We start from the raw sequence: 17,997 nt of genomic DNA, 5'->3' as shown, positions 1-17,997 counted from the left end.
TCCACACTGTTGGAACAAATTTAATTGCTTTCCAGCATATTTTAATGCTACAGTTTCTATAATTCAGTATTTTCCTAATTGTGCCTCGCACTACTGCTTGTCTGCAGGAATCAGTCATTACGTACTAATAGTGCATTGGCTGATATTTACTCAGCCTGAGCCCCGTGTTGCTGCATGCTCTCATGAGAAAGAGTCCAGCTCTGAGGACGTGTCTGCAGTGTAACTGTATTAGCTGTACTAGATCAAACCCATAGAATAACCATAGAGATACCTGGTCTCTAACTTCACCTCCTCCAAATAATTGGCTCTAGATAGCTTGTACAAAAAGAGAGACAGAAGGAGAAGCTCATCATCCTTTTGAAGTTCAGGTAGCTGATGTGTTACATCCAAAGTTGGCAATGGGCATTGCAGGCCCTTGGCTCTTAACCCTGACTCCTTTACCGGCCTTGCCTACTTAATGAGGCTCTTAAGCTGTGACTCAACTTGTGAGTCACAAAGTCAAATGTGCCCACCAACTGTGTATGGTGGCATGAAAGGGTGGAGCTTGCGGGAATGAGATACTAGGTTAGCAAGCCACCATGTCCACTTGGTACATTTGGTCCACCAAGCTAAATGCAAGCTGATCAGCATTCAGCTTGGTGGACCAAAGGTTGTGTGTGCCTAGTCCAGTCCAAGAGAGAGGCTAAGTGACTGCCCCTTTGCCATGAAACTGGATGTCTAACTTGGTGGAGGAAGATTGTTTACTCCAGAACGATACTTTCCATCACCTTGGAGAGGAAGCAATTTTAACACTGAACTACAATTGACCATGTGTGAGCTGCGGAAACGTAGGGGAACTGTTATGTAGTGTAGTTTCACCCTGGGCCAACAGGGGGATACTGTATATAGTTTTCACTCAGGTCTGTAGATAGTTTTCACTCAGGTCCGCGGCAGTTATTTTAGGCGGGAACTCTGGGCTGTTGTGGTTACAATGTTGACAGCCGGCTGCCTATAAATACAGGCCGGCTGAGCTGTTCGCAGTCAGTTCTATTCCAGCTTACCATAATAAAGAGCTACTTGAAGAACCTCCTTCTGCAAGACAGTGATGTGAGATTTCTGGAAATGAACACAACAAAGAGAGAGAATTCTGGCTATTAGATGGATATAAAAAATAGTAATGATGGTTTGAAGTGATAGATTTAATTTTACTTTACTGTATTGTTTCAGGCATGTTTTGATATTCCCTTAGCTTCCTTGGGTCACTGGCAGAGGAAGAGGAGTGTGGGGGGGAGCGCACCGCCCCCGGCAGCGTGATACCCAGGGTGCCATCGTGGCTGCCCCCCGCCCGCACTGGGCGCCCCACCCATGTGGGTGGCATGCCCCGCCCCCAGGACGTGCGCCCCACCCCTGGGGTGCGTGCCAGCCCCAGCCCCGCCTGCTCTCTGCCCCCGGTGCTGGAGCATGAAGCTCCGCCACTGCCTTGGGTATTGCTTGCATAACAGTAATTCCTTAGAATCCTGCTTTTTGTCTGTTAGTTTTTAGTCTCGCAGACAGAGGTGTAATGACTGTTTTCACAAAGTATAATAATAGCCTGAAGTATTAAGAGGCTTTCAGATGTGCATACTTCAACTACTTAAAGCGGGTTGTGAGCAGCACAAAAGGGCAGATCTTATTGTACTGTATACTATTGTGATACCTTTTAAAAAGGGTCATCATATTAGCTGTCAGAATTGTGTGCTGGTCGAGAAGAGATAAAGAAGTGACTAATAAAACAAAATAAAATGTGAAGATGAATAAGCCTCCTTGGGAGCTGCTCTTTTTAGATCAGATAATTTTTCCTCATGTTTCTTTCCTTCTGATGGCAGCACATCAAAACCTTTTCTCAGATTACTAACACAGAGGCCCATGGGATGCCTGGGCCAGACCTTTCAAGGCACGGCCAGTTTTCAGACTGATGGATGATCCGGCCTTTTCTTTTTGGTGATCTTTCATATCTCTGTAAAATGAACAGAAAAGTTCAGAGGCCGCACAAAGTAAATATCATAATTTATGTGTTTCTTCTATTTCTGTTCGTTTACATTTTATGGTAGATTTTGGCCTACAGAATAAGGGGTTAGCAACTGCACCAGAAAGATTAATAGAAATCCACCACCTTCCCTTTTCCTCACTTGCTGAGTGGGAAGACTGGCTCAAGGGCAAAGATAGCTTTTTTAAAAGGATAATTGTTTCTGCATTAATAACAGATGACTCATTGAATTGTAGGTTGCTGGAGGAACAGAGATCATAGTTCTGAGATGTGCATGGACATGCAATTCTGACATGCAGGGACATTGATGCTTGCAGTGGTTTTTAAGATTATTGTTAATAAATGATAATCTGCTGAGATGTAAACAGTGTCAGCAGTCATCAATAACAACAACAATATCAATCATAGAATCATAGAATTGTAGAGTTAGAGGGGACTGAAAGGGTTATGTAGTCCAACTCCCTGTAATGCAGGAATCTCAGCTAAAGCATCCATGACAGAGGGACACCCAGCCTCTGTTTAAAAACTTCCAAGGAAGGAGTGTCCACTACCTCCCAAGCGAGAATGTTCTACAGTTGAACAGCTACTATGGTGGTACCTCGGGTTAAGTACTTAATTCGTTCCAGAGGTCCATTCTTAACCTGAAACTATTCTTAACGTGAAGCACCACTTTAGCTAATGGCGCCTCCTGCTGGCGCTGCGCCGCCGGAGCATGATTTCTGTTCTCATCCTGAAGCAAAGTTCTTAACCTGAAGCATTATTTCTGGGTTAGCGGAGTCTGCAACCTGAAGCGTATGTAACCTGAAGCGTATGTAACCTGAGGTACCACTGTACTGTCAGAAAGTTACTCCTGATGTTTAGTTGGAATCTCCTTTCTTGTAACTTGAAGCCACTGGTTTTAGTCCCACCCTCCAGAGCAGGAGAAAACAAGCTTGCTCCATCTTCCATTTGACAGCCCTTAAGATATTTGAAGATGGCTATCATATTTCCACAGCATTCTCCTGATCCACACAGTTTGTAATTCCATCAAAAAATGAAAAAGAAAGAAATGGGGACAACATTTGCCCTCCTCCAGTCTGCAGGGACCTTACCTGTTTTCCAAGAATGCCCAAAGATCATAGACAAAGGCTCCAAGATTACACCATTACACCTGCAAGCTCCTTTAGTACCCTTAGATACAGCTCACCAGGCCCTGGAGATTTGAATTCATTTACAGTAGCTAGGTGTTCCCTTACTACCTCTTTTCCTATTTTGGGCTGCACCTCCCTCCCCACATCATTTATTCAGTTATCACCAGGTTGGCCAAAGTAGATGTTGAGTAGTTTCACCTTCTTCTGTCACCCAAAAGCATTTTTCCATATTCTCCACACAGAGGACTGACCACCTGCTGGTTTTTCCTCTTACTTTGGACATAGCCAAGGAAACTTTTATTATTATTTTTAACCACTCTTGCAAGCCTGAACTCATTCTGAACTTTAGTCAGCCTGGCCTTCCCCCTGCAACTGTTGGCTATTCGTGTATACTTCTACTTTCTGATTTCCCCTTTCTTCCATATCTTAACTCTCATCTGTAAGTTTCTTATGCAGCCACACCAGTTTCCTTAGATGCCTCCCACTTTTCTTTCTTGTTGGAATTGTCTGCATTTTGGCCTTCAATATTTCTCCTTTTAGAAACTCCAATCCATTTTGGACTCACTTCTCTTTGAGTATTTCTGATTCTGACCAAGGGATCTCACCCAGTATCTCTTTAAACTTTTTGAAATTGGCCTTCTTAAAGTCTAGAGTCTAACTACACTCACCTTTCACTTGCCTCCCTTGAAACCCAGAGGACATGATCACTTCCTTCCCAGTTTCTTAGTACTTCCACTTCATTAACATTATGGACATGCATTTCTGTGTTCTCAACAACTTTGGTAAAATGAATTGCTGTGGATCACTGAATAGAAAAAAGAAGTGGATGAGATTGTTATCTCATATTCAAAAAGAAGTGGATGAGATTATTTGTGTGTTGCAAACAAATCAGATTTTATTTGTTTGTACCCTGTCTTTCTGTTGTGATAAAAGAACCCTCCAAGAAAACTAAAAACCTCAATTTAAAATATGATACAATTAAATATAAGGAAGTTGGAATACATAAACAAAGCACAGTGGAGGAAGGGAAAGATTATATAGATGCGAAATACTTATAATAGGATGCTGAAAGTCACATTCATATGATCTTTCAGAAGTGCAATTGATATGGCTCTTGTTCTGTAGAACTTGCTTACAACTGAAGAATATTTGTTTAGATTTTAAACTTGTTTGCTCCGCAGATTCTCAGGGCAGGTGCCATCATATTTGTCATAAGATACCTTTGGTCACTAATGTGTGTACATTACAGTTTAAACTGACTTAATAGTAACTGAAGTCCCTGAGGACTGTACTTTGTTGAGAGGAACTTAACTGAGGTGATTCCACGAGTATACTAATGTAAGTCTTTAGTGCGCACATGTTCTCAGTGTTGTTGACCAGGTGTTTTATATTGGGAAGATAGTAGGATCCCTTTAATTTGCAATGCACCTTGTTTGAAAATTATTTGACAGCTAAACCTTATTATTTTCATTCCTTTAGCGCCTTGCTGAAGCAGCAGAGAGATTTCAGAAAGAACATCAGTGGCAGGATGAGTTTGCGGTGAGTTTTTCTTCACTCTTTTTTTCCAAATATTGATGGTTCCCATTTTCTAATTTTCCAGTATGCTTTGTACATTTCATCCTTGTTTCAACCTGGCTGCCTCAAGATATGCCTTATGTATACAGTTGGATGCTGTTGAGGAAAACTTTGCTAGTTTGTTTTGTAGTTAACGAACAGTGGAGATTGACTCTCAAACATTTGTAATGCCATGATAACTTATTAAAATCAATGTTAAATCTGTGATGTGGAAGTGAGATTTGAGCTGCAATCCCAACCCCACTCATCTGAGAGTAAGCCCCCAGTGAATTCAAGAGGACTTATTTCTGATGGTTAGGACTGCACTGTAAATTAATTTAGATGCCAGCCTAAGAGTAGCTCACACATTCATTATTTCCCTGATTTACTCTTAATACTTCACCAGATGTCATTGAGATATCTTTGAGATATCACAATCTCTTGCTTCCTAAAATCCTGTTCCAACTCTGGCTACAAAAGGAGCATATGTCCATCATTATGCACATCAGGATAAAATTTTGCTAGTCAAGAGATACATGTTGTGAACCTTTAAGAAAATGATAGACTCTGTCATTTAATTAGCAACTGACCCAAAATAGAATTCCAACTAGTGGCTCAGAGTTCTTACTTGGAATTGTTTGATTAATGTGATCAATATTATCTCATGCCTTCTTTAAGGAGTGAAACAAATTTCTAACGTTTGCTGGGGTTCCCATCTGAGCCTGCAGCTATTCTACACCATTGCCCTTGCTGGCATCAGTCTCTTGGTAATACTGCCTGTATATGAAATGTAGGTGTAACTAATGTTAGGAACCCCCCAAGATGTCCTTTTCATTGTGCATTTACTTTGAAATTTGCTGGAAGCAAAATTTCAGTGGCAATTCTAGTTTGGTTGGAATTTTCCAACTATACAGAACTTGGGTGGGTGGGTGGCTGACTTGATAAACACTCTCCTGCAGTTTCACTTTATTTTCCTGTGTTTTCAATAAGAAGAAAAGATGGCGGACTTGTACATTCTGGCACAAGGTGCACAGAATTCATCCAATTTCACTGCCAGGAAAGTTTTGCCAAATTGTACTGAGAAATATAATATTTTATGAATGCATTCAGTGAAAGAAATTCTAGCGTTAACACATGAAACAAAGCATGCACCTTTCTCTTTTGAACTGGGATGAGGAAATGGTGTATATAGAATATAATAACCTTGACATTAGGTTATGCAATTTAATTTTGAATAAACGTATTAAGCTTCTCATAATTTAATTTGCTCAGTTTTAGCCAGAAGTAATCATTCATTTCTTCTGGCCTACTTTTAAAAGAAAATGTCTGTTCAAATTAGTTTGCACACGGATCTGTCTGCTAAGCGTACCTTTCAGTGTAATTTTTCATTTTTCTAATGGCTGTTTTACGAAATGGAATCAGCTCTGTAGGATGTCTTTTTTGCCATTGGACTTGAGCAAGGAACACTTGTCCTCTGGGTGAAATTGAGCTCATTGGTATATATATAGTACCCTACTTCTTTTGGGGTGATGGAATCCTTGCAGTACAGCATGAGTTACAGACAAAGCAAACCTCTTTGGGAGGGGGAATGGAGATTGGTTTGGCTTCATGTTAGCTCCAAATCAGCAATGATCTTGACTGGCAAGTTGAAGCTTCTGCTGGAGCAAGATCTAGCACTGCAGCCCCACATGACCCAGCGCTCCTGCCTGCATTCAGATCCCCAACCATTTGTTGAGGATTTTGGGGGAGGCTCTTAAGCAGAGGCGGGGAGGATCATAGAATCATAGAATCATAGAATCATAGAATCATAGAGTTGGAAGAGACCACAAGGGCCATCGAGTCCAACCCCCTGCCAAGCAGGAAACACCATCAGAGCACTCCTGTCATATGGTTGTCAAGCCTCTGCTTAAAGACCTCCAAAGAAGGAGACTCCACCACACTCCTTGGCAGCAAATTCCACTGTCGAACAGCTCTTACTGTCAGGAAGTTCTTCCTAATGTTTAGGTGGAATCTTCTTTCTTGTAGTTTGGATCCATTGCTCTGTGTCCGCTTCTCTGGAGCAGCAGAAAACAACCTTTCTCCCTCCTCTATGTGACATCCTTTTATATATTTGAACATGGCTATCATATCACCCCTTAACCTCCTCTTCTCCAGGCTAAACATGCCCAGCTCCCTTAGCCGTTCCTCATAAGGCATCGTTTCCAGGCCTTTGACCATTTTAGTTGCCCTCCTCTGGACACGTTCCAGTTTGTCAGTGTCCTTCTTGAACTGTGGTGCCCAGAACTGGACACAGTACTCCAGGTGAGGTCTGACCAGAGCAGAATACAGTGGCACTATTACTTCCCTTGATCTAGATGCTATACTCCTATTGATGCAGCCCAGAATTGCATTGGCTTTTTTAGCTGCCGCGTCACACTGTTGGCTCATGTCAAGTTTGTGGTCAACCAAGACTCCTAGATCCTTTTCACATGTACTGCTCTCAAGCCAGGTGTCCCCCATCTTGTATTTGTGCCTCTCATGGATGGGGAAGCAGAAGTGGGATTGTGTGAGCTGTTTTCCTATAGCACAACTATTGATACAACACCGTGTATATTTTTAGATGCTGGCTGTGGTCCTATATGATAGGCTGGGGTGGCCCTATATTCTTGTCCTTGTTTGTCTCTAGCTGCCCCGGTGCCAGCTTCTCCATTTCTCACCTCTTTCACCTCCTCCATTCCATTGCTCTGGATCTCACAATGCTGTCCTGCTTCCTTCAGAGTCATTCACATCTCTTTTTCTTCCTTCATTTCCCCTTCCCATAGGGCGGAAGGTGGAGCTGGTGGGTTTTGGCACTTAACTGCTGCCATGGCACTGGTGGGAGCTGGCCAGGATTGATGAGTAGTGGGAGGTCATGCTGCTGGCTTCTCCAAAAAGAGCGGCAGCTGCTCCCACCTTCTTACCTTTCCTCACAGACATTTCTGCCATCACACTTATCATCATAAGGAAAGAAGTCTTTCACTGTGCAGATGTCTGTGCTGATGTACAGACATCTTGGATGCATGTCACATGTCATGTATTCACACTAGGGGTGTGCTAGCAGCCCTCTACTTAAAAGGGTGAGAAGAAGGGCCCAATGAGAAGTTGTTGTTTTGGTAGCAACCCATTGATCAACATTACAGCTGATTCAGCCTTGAGCATGATGGATGGGGAGAGGGACTCAACAGCATGGGGACAGCAGCCACACAAACAGCCCTGAGAGGGACAGAAGGTTGTTCCTTGGAAGAAGCTACTACAGGGGTTCCCAAACTAAGGGCCGTGGGCTGGATAAGGCCTGAGGGACTCGTTTATCCAGCCGCGGCGACCCCCGCCACCCACCGCCACTGCCCGCTCTTAGCGGCACTGTGCTGCGTGGCTGCCCACTTCCAGGTCGGAGGAGCACCAGAAATAGCTTGTGCGCATGTGCAAGCGTTATTTGCACATGTGTTATTTCCGGTGCACATCTGGGTTGGAGGAGGCCCGTGCACATGTGCACAAGCTATTTCCGGTGCTCCTCCGACCCGGAAGTGTGCCGGAAATAGCATGTGCGCACGCATATGGGCACGCGCTTCCGTTCCCTCCGGCCCGCCGTGCGATCAGTGCTGGAGACACCGGCCCAAGGCACGGTAAGTTTGCTGACCCCTAAGCTAATAGGAAATGAGCTAAAATGTGGTGGAAGGGATAAAGCAAGTTGAATCATACAACTTATTCATTACATTTCTTACTTTATTTATATGCCACCCTTTATGTGCACAAAACAAATGAAATACCGTGAAAATCCCTGAAACGAGAAGTAATCGGCTAGAAATATTATCTAATGGAAATATTCAAAAAAGGGGGTAAAACTCCCAAAAATTCTGAAGTATTATAATCCTATCTCGACCTAGGTGAAGCAAAGCGCAGTAATAAAGGATTGAGGACTCAAAGATACAGTTTCTAATACTGAATTTACAAAAAAGGTTTGAAAAACTAAATGGCAAGTTTTAGACAAAGCCCAACTTAAAGGAAGCAAAGCACAGTAATAAAGAGTTGAGGACTCAGGTGTGAAAATTCTAGTGTTGCCTTTACAAAAAGGTTTAAAAAACCTAAATGGCACAAATTCAAAGAAAGGAATACCCCCCTTTTTTGAATTTTGGTCATTTAAGGTTTATGATTTTTCTATTTCCTTCTGAGGAAACTGAATAGTTCAGTGAAACAAGGTTTGTAGCCGGTATCCTGTTAAGGCTTTGTTCAATTTTAGGTTTTTCTAATTTTTTCCTTAAACTTTTTGATTCTTATTATTTAGTTTATTTCCATTAGATAATATTTCTAGTCAATTACTTCTCATTTCAGGGATTTTCATGGTATTTCATTTGTTTTGTGCAATTCCTCAGTTCCGTGACTGTCTTTTTTCTACTACCCTTTACGTGCAGGCAAAGAACTCCTAAGCACACAAGCAAATTCTGAATTTCACAAACCTGCCAATGTTTCATATTGAAATGCCAAACATCACGCCTCAGCCTCTCATGCTCATTTCAAACATCCCTCTTTGGATACTGTCAATGCACTGGAAGTCCTACCTTGGAAGAGGGGCAAAAAAGAAAAATCTATTTTACAGAATGCATCTTTCAACCTCGATTTTCCATTCATTTTTAATGGCACCTTCTATAATAAAGTTTTAATAGCTTTTTAATGCTTGCATCTATAATTTAAAGCCGAAGTGAATGGGATAATTACTAAAAAGGGTGACTTAAGATTGCAAAGGAATGGTAGAGACCTTGTTAAATGTACACTCAAATTAAAAGGCAGCAGTTTTTATTAAGTATTGGCTCATAATTCTTCCCCACACCAAATTTGAACACGCTGCTAATTAAAATGGACTTTATCTGCATATATTAGGTGCATATTACAGAAGTGTCACAGACTCTGAAGAATCTTCACAAATTACTGTAAAGGAAAAATGCACAATACTGAATTGTTGGTACATTGGGAGGGGAAAAAAACATTTAATTGCCATTCTTCCTTGCCTGGTTATCTTTATCATCATGTCACTTATCTGAACATGACCTGTCCCTTTTCTTCTTAGTCTATTTTAATTCTGTTATGTCCTGTTCTCACATGGTGTTTTCAGTAGTGTTCAGTTGTGGTTACTGTCCAGATCTATGCCTTTCCAGCTTGATCAGTTCTCTGGCGCAGAAAGAGACCACGCGCCAGTCCTCTCCAGGACAAAGATCATTTGATTTATCAACTAAAATATTAACTTAGTTGTGACATGGAAGTACAGGCCGATATGTTTGAAAATGAACTTGGTATGCTCAATGCTGATTTTAAAGTGCAAGGAGCTGCTTTTCTTTTCTTGAAGAAGAAGTGTTATGCTTTGAAGAGGGAATGGATAAGGATGCATATAAAATAAATGATATTCTCTGAATTGGGCATTTTACAGTTATATTTGAAGTTACATTTGATTGAACTGAAATGGTTGGTTAGCTGGAGCAATTTTCTTGCAGCCGAGTCCATGATATTAATTGTCCCTTCACATAAAAATGTAAGGAGTATACAATTTGAATTTTAACAAGCTGGGTCTTTCTGCTACATTTGCCTTCTACTTATATGTATGCAGAAAAATGCAAGTGTCTTCTAGGAAGTAGTTATTAGGTACAACCAGTATCTTTCCTAAAATAAGTCCTCCGCTTTAATTGCTTGAGATACAGTATATTAAAGCTTGCTGATAGATATTGATTCAGAGCATTGAGTTATATACAGAAGTTTCTGAAGGTGTCTTGACTAATGGTTTGGGCACATGGCTGTTTCCAGGATGCTGAAAAGAGTCTGCAGCATAGAGATTGGGTGCAGACCCACCAAGAGGGACTTTCACAGCCATGGGGCCAGCATAGAGTATAATTCAAATTTATTCCATTTCATCTGGATATGCAAACTTTTTAAAGCAAAGGATCACATGGTGAAAAGATCAGAAAACAAAAAATAAAATTATCTGTAGCAGACAGTGGCACTCACCTGGCCTCTAACTGCCCACATTGCTGCTAAGACTGTGAGGGAGAAGGGAGAGGTGGTGGCAAGCTTGGCGCAGTGCAAATGCGCCAGTGAAACCAATATGGCACCCGGCCGGTGCACCGTGCTGACTTCGCCACCTTTCCTTGTCTTTGTACTGTATTCAGTAGCAACACAGGTGACTGCAGGTTAGGTGAACACTGGCACCCCTCTTCATTGTCTGCTACAGCCTACATCTGATTGGGAAGAATGTTCGCAAAGCTTTTGGGCTTCTTATATTTTTTTAGTCATTCAATTTTAGCTAGATGTATGAACCAGGGTCATGGATCACCTCCACGTATTGATCACAAAACTAATTAGAAATGGCTTAGCTTCTGAAAGGCGGAAACTGAGTCCTGTGCCACTTCAATTTTTTGTGCCATTTAAATACCACTGGAAAGAAAACACAGATGCATTATCCTTTTCAGTCTAACAATCCACCCTCCCCAACAAACACCTTATTAAAAACAAAATGCATGATGGTATTGAATTAATTAGCACCTTGCAGGTACTTTAGCCTTGTGTAATGAACAGACTGCATTGTTAACCGAAGCTTACTGGAAGCTGATGTCTTCTCTCTTCCCCTGCTTTCTAAGCACCTCCAAAGACCTCTTAACACTGCTGTAAGATTCTAATTATTTTATCTGCCATTTTCCATTCCAGATGGAGCTGCAGATTTAATAGCTATTTCAAGTTGGTAAGAGCTGACTCCTGGAGAGCAGCTGCAGTCTGGAAAGTAGGGCCGTAAAAGATTAAAGTTAAAAGATTAAAGTTTTTCTTAATAAAATGCTGATTGGCTTTCTAGCTTTTAACAAATTAATCAGATGATTGTCCAATTAAAATTAAATAACTATATAATTGCAAAGGAGCAACTTCTTATCTGTTAAAAGTGAATGCAATATGTGGTTTGTTGTTGTTTAGTTGTTTAGTCGTGTCCGGCTCCTCGTGACCCCATGGACCAGAGAACGCCAGGCACTCCTGTCTTCCACTGCCTCCCGCAGTTTGGTCAAACTCATGTTAGTGGTACAGGACAGCAACGTGACGTATTCATAGAAAAGTCCCTTTGTGAATAGATGTGTTTTCATGAGTGTGATCCAGGTCCAAATCTGCAGTCGTTTGACCCTCACTAGGTCAACATTGCCCTGCTAGAGACTAGCCATCCATGTTCTACTTTGACTACTGACCAATGTGTACAATCAGGAGGGGCAACTTGAATAAAATATTGGGGGGGGGGCAGGTAAGCCCCACTCTGCATAATCAACCACAAGACACAGCGCATGAACACCATTTGAATGACGATGCCCATCAACTTTGGGGGCCCGTTCCTCTCAAATATTTTATTGGGGCCCCCAAAGGAACCTCAACCCCTAGGAGTTGGCTCCCATTTGTACAGTTTACAAGGCCATATGCATGCTTACTTTCTTTTTTAATAGTCAGCAAACATTTCTCTTTATAAATATTTTACAAAACACAAAAACAAACCCCAGCAATAACCATGCCTCATAAACACAGTGGCAGAAAAAGACAAGTGCCTAGTGAAGTGAAGTGGTGATTTTCTACGGCTGCTAGCAAACAAATCAGCCAAAGTTACTAGATAGAACTTGTGCTCTGCAGTTTCATTGTTTTCTGTTGCAGTTGTGAATCCCAGGACTTCAGAGCTGCTTGTTCCTCAGGTTTCTAAGGGATCAATTAATTTGCTGAATGTTCTCTGCATTGGCAAATGCCTGCTTTGACTTCTTGAACATTTCCTTGCGTATGCATGTAGTATAACAATTCTAATGCTATGCTCTTGAACTTCCAGAGGAATGACTCCCCACTCTTGTCCCACCTTCTCAAGAAGAGCAGTTGTACACCACTCTAATGAACTCACAAGCTACTAACCTACTAGTACCTTTCACAATTCTTCTTGTTTCTATGTATTTATTTGCCTATATTTATAAAGATTTAGATTAAATTCAGAAATAGGTTCATAGCATTTCCGTAGTGGACACAGAATGAGTGTGTGGGATTTTGATGATCTGGTCTTTATTTGTCCCACCACAGCAAACCAATGATCTTCATATTATGATTTCCTACATCTATGATATCATGTGATGGTCATTCATTATTTGTAAATTCTGTATGCTGTATGTTTTTTGTGAGAGGCAGAAAGATTTGGTCACATGTTCTTTTACACACACACACACACACACACACACACACTTGTTGGTGACTTGTGGAAGTCAGTTGGAAGTTCACCACACCTCAGCCAGTGTGATGTATCATCAGAGTATGGAGAGCCCCAGAAGAATAGCTAAATACTGCTATCTACTATGTACAGTTATTCTGATCTTTCAGGTAAAGATACATATGTACAGATCCACAAACACCATCACTATGCTAGCTAATGCTGCTGTGTAAAACCCACAGCATTTCCCCTTAACTCTCACAGATTCAGAGTAAGACCCTGACAGCGAAACAGGAGAACATCAGGACAGGACAAGGCATAATGAAAACAATGCCCTAGCCAAGAGACCATACAATGTCTCTATATTCCTGAACCAACAGGAACGACTCCAGAAGTCATACACTTGGCCTTGCTGGTGTTGCTAGAGTAACTCAGCACACCTGGTCTCTTATCTCTGAACATGCAGATGTGGGACATATGCTAACTCAAGACATGAGCCCTAGCACTGTAATTTAACCCATTGTTCACATTACACCAACAACACTCACATACACACCCCTTCAGAGTATGATAAAACACCGTAGGATGTATTTGTGTGGAGGAGCTTTGAATAAGCAAGTTACACTTCTGAAGCATATTTAGCTAGATATTAAACATAGTGTTTGGATTATTTCCCCCATCACCACATTTTCTTTCTGAAGTGGAAGATGTGAGGGACAATGTGGTGATGTTAATTGAAAGGATACTTGGGGTTCATTTTTTCACAGAGGACAGTCAATTAAGCCAAATTCCAAGCAATTAGATACATCTAATGAAGTAGGCGGTCTACAAAGGAACATAAGGAGCCACGACACTGCAAAATAAGATAGTTCAAAGAGGGTCTATCTTCATAGGATTAAAAAAATATGAATGATAGGTCTGCTTATTCAGCAGTGCGATGCCAGCTTTATGACATTATTTTCCTACACTTTACAAGAAAATAATGTGCCTTCTCCTCTAAGCTGATAGTACTTAGTCTATTGTGTGCACCTTGTTGTCCCCCCACATTTTTGTTAATAGATATAGGTAAACCTATTTGTATGAATAGGTTTACCTTGCTCATGGTATTCTTTTAAAGAGGCTACTTTATGGTTTTATTCCTTTCTTGAAATGCTTTCTAACAGAAGAATTTCCCCCCAAGCCTGTCACAAGCGGGCATGCCTAGGTTTTCCTAATACTGTTACTGTGTCAGGTGGGAGCAGTGATAATTAAAGTCTAGGGCTTTTCAGCTGGAACTTACTGAAACTCTGTTCCAGCACCTCTCAGGTGGTCGCCATTGCACCTATAAGAGAGCAGGGGAGGCGCTCATGGTGAGTTCCAGCACCTCATTTTCTAGAAAAATAGCACTGATTAAGTCTGTCCTCAGTGGTGCAAAGGTACGAGGGTTGTGGTTATCCATTTTTACAAAGGGGTGCAAGTACTCTTGGTTCTTGTCATCTATCGTAGTAGATAACTGATGCAGGGTGAGCTATAGCTTGTGGTTAGTGAAGAGAGCTCCTGGCTCTAAGCTGTGGTTGTGTAGTTTCCTCTGCCTCTCATCACCACGATGGCAAACTAACCACATTAGCAAGTCTTATTTTCTGTTATGCAAAGGAGGCAATAATCTGTTCTGAGCATGCTCATAATTGTTTACTTGAGGGCCACATCTACACAGTAGAAAAGATCAGGACTCAGCTTCCCTGAACAGTCTTGCTGTTTGGTTCTTTCTTGCTTCTTTCAGTATCTCTGAGTTACACAAAATGTAAGTCTGTTTGTAAAATAAATGGGTTTGGTTTTTCTTACATATACCATTTTCTAATGGAAGGGGATGCTTGGTTCAACAATTTTTTTTTTTTTTAAATGTTTTGCCAAATTTCATCCTCATTAATGGTGGATGGAATTAAGACAATAGCTTAATTAGGCTAAGTGGATAAGGAAGGGAAGGGGAGAATACAAAAAAAGTTTAAATCTGTATTGTACTTTAATTCAGTTTAGCTGCAGAAATATTTACATTCTGCTATAGCACAAGAGCATTTAACATATGTGAATATTTTCTGACAATCTTTGAAGTATCATTCATTTTGCTCCTAAAATACCTTTGTAGGAGTAGGAGTAGTAGTAGCAGCAGCAGCAGCAATTATTATTATTATTATTATTATTATTATTATTATTTTATTATTATTTGTACCCTGTCCATGTGACTGACTTGCCCTAGCCACTCTGGGTGGCTTCCAACAAATATAAAAGCATAATAAAACATCAAACATTAAAAGCATATATCATTAATTAGAAACAAAAAGTCTCTATTTAATAATGTAATAAGAAAAAACAAACAAAAACCATGTTATTAATGAAGTGATTCTTACGTATTTTGCTCTATCATTTTTTTTGACATAATCACATTTATTTAGATGAATGGATAATGTCTGTGCACAGAAGACTCCACAGATCACAAATCTACCACTGGTAATCAAATACAGAAAATGAAGTACCGGTGCATGCAAACATAAATAGTCTTTGGGCTTTTCTTCACCTGTATTGCTAAAGTTGTGGACAGCCTGTGCTTGTTGGTTTGCTAGTATGACTATATGAACACAGCTATTGTTGGTTTATTGTTGCTTGCCCTTGTTTCAAGTACCCCATGATAGCTTACATGGAACTTCTCCTATCCAGGTGTGGTCCAAACTTAATAAACCAAATTATTCCATGTTTTAAGACCATTTCAAGGTCTACAAAGTGCAGTTAGTTGACAAAGGAAGATTCCATAGCTCAGCAAAAGAGCCCATGAATTAAACCCCCAGCATCTACACTTAAGAAGATGAAATAATAGGCAATGTAGGACCACTTCCTGATGCCCTAAAAAGTTGTTTCCAGTTAGACAATACTAGTCTACATAGATAACTTGTCAGACATGATGTATGGCTGTTTACTACTTTCATATGTACAGTTTACTGCATTCTTGTGGACAGTTCTCATCCTAGGCATTGCAATCAAATTTTAAATGCCGATGCTATAAAACTGTATAGCTTTTGACAGCTGCCCTCATACACTGTTCTGTGGAATTTTGCAGTGCAAAAAGCCTTGTTGTATGACACCAGTACATGAAAACATGCCCAGAGTGCGACATTTGGCAGCTTAGCATGTAGATATTACAGCAGAAGTCAGGGCTTTGCGTCTGCTAGCTGTGACAGTGACCATTTTGACACACATTAATCCTTGGCAAAGGTTAATTGAGAGGTGGAGAGAAAAAGTAGCTGGATCCTCATCATTGCATGATAAAGAGGCTGGATAGAGGCACCCCTCAGCAATCTGATTGCATGACAATAAGCTTTCCATATATTACTTGTGCATATTAAAACAACTATCTGTCACTGAGAACACAAATGCAGACTGGCAGATTCAAAGGCTGAGATGTGATGCTTTAAATTAAACAGTGGCAAAAACTTGCTTGTATGAATTTGCCCAGATCTCTGGCCATTGGACTTAGATTTCAGTTATGGCTGAGAATGCTAACTTCATATGAGTTTGTGATATTTTGTTTATTATTATAACTTATGTTCTAACGTTTTAAAAATAGCAGTTGCTCCCTATCATTATAGCTGCAAGCATCAGGTCAAGAAGTAAAGACAACGCTGGTTGTAGTCTTCCACCTTTCAGTGGTTTGGCCAATAAGTGCACTTATTTTTTTAAAAAAATATTTTACTGGCATTGTACAATTAATTAAATAGCTTTAAAAATATAAGGGCACAGTTCATCAGGAGATCACAAGCCAATACTCAGTGGATCCCCTTGTGTTCTTGTTTTTGAAAAGAACATTGGAATATGCAGACCTTGGTCAGATCCAATTCTTACATTATTTTAAACTGAGTGTTTGGTGTTTGTTTGTTTGTATACTCCCTTTACCATACAGTCACAGGGCAGTATATAATATACTAAAACTGAACTGATTCTGCCTACGCAAGATGTACGAAATGCTTCCTGTTTTCAGCTGAGCCTTCTTCAAACATCAAAGTCTTCTTGAGCTCTGGCGTATTCCTGCATCTCTGGTTATTATTTGGTCCTGACTTCTGGCTTGCTCCAGAAGTCAGGCAATCTTACCCCCCCCTCTATATACACCTCCTGATTTGCCCTCTGGCTTTTTTCTCATGGCTCCTGGGTCATCTCAAACTTTAGCCTATGGTCCAGCACTGGGCCAGTGGTCAGCAGCTGCTCTGACCCTGCCCTAGGGCATCTGTTGTGGGATTACAGCACCATCCCAGACGATTGTTCACGCTGGGTGGGGCTGATGTGAAGTGCAGATTAAAACATCTGAAGGGCACCATGTTGACTATCTCTGGTATATGGCAGTTCATTGAAAATGTTTTTCTAGTTGTATAGAAAACAGCAAACTAACAAATAATAGGAAATTTCAAAACCAGTAGGCAGTTTAAAAATAGTCCATTGCTGCAAGCGAAATCTTCCTTTATAACTGGCTGGGGGGAACCTTCAAGTGAAGAATATGAAGCATTATGCTCTGAAGAAAAATGCAATAAAAGTTGAAAGAAGGCTGACAAACTAAATGCACTGTCAGTACAACTAACTACAAAGAGTCAGTGGGTGTTATTTCCGCACAAATATACTTATCATTTCAAACTTAGACCTCCATCTTCATTTAAAGCAGTGTCATGCCACTTTAAACAGTTCCCACCCCACCCCCAAAATAATGTAGTCTGTTGCAGGTGGTGACAGTTGTTGGAGACCTGTTTTGCACTCACAGTGTATAGTGGCTTAACAATAAACCTCTGTTCCCAGGGGTCTCTGGGAATTGGAGTTCTGAGAGGGGAATCGGGGTCTCCTCACAACTTTCATCACATCTAACAAAGAACAGTTCCACAGTTCTTTGGTGGAAGTCATGACTGTTTAAATTGGTATAATACTACTTTAAAAGCACAGTAAAGATGGGGCCTTAATTGTTCATGGGAATTTTGAGACAAGAGCCGCCAGTCAATTCACACTGCCATCTATATTGGCCTCTTTCTTATATGACTTTCTAACTGCAGCTACTCTTACAAGCTGCTACGTTGAAGGGAGAACTGAAGGAG

General features: G+C 40.8%; 1 protein-coding gene across 5 annotated transcripts in view; it reads left to right on the top strand.

Moving 5' to 3' along the window:
* The window catches only part of CACNA2D1 (calcium voltage-gated channel auxiliary subunit alpha2delta 1), a 370,898-nt gene that overhangs the window by 175,278 nt on the left and 177,623 nt on the right, over nt 1-17,997 (top strand). For all 5 annotated transcript variants that reach the window (XM_081023487.1, XM_081023486.1, XM_081023485.1 and 2 more), the window contains exon 4: nt 4,615-4,674. In XM_081023487.1, coding sequence (XP_080879613.1) covers nt 4,615-4,674 — 60 coding nt within the window. The remainder of the gene's footprint in view (nt 1-4,614; nt 4,675-17,997) is intronic.

Source organism: Podarcis pityusensis, assembly GCF_964106645.2.
Source record: "Podarcis pityusensis genome assembly, chromosome: 10".
NCBI lineage: Eukaryota > Metazoa > Chordata > Lepidosauria > Squamata > Lacertidae > Podarcis > Podarcis pityusensis.
The sequence above is the reverse complement of the archived record's forward strand: the minus strand, read 5'-3'. Positions and strand labels throughout refer to the sequence as shown.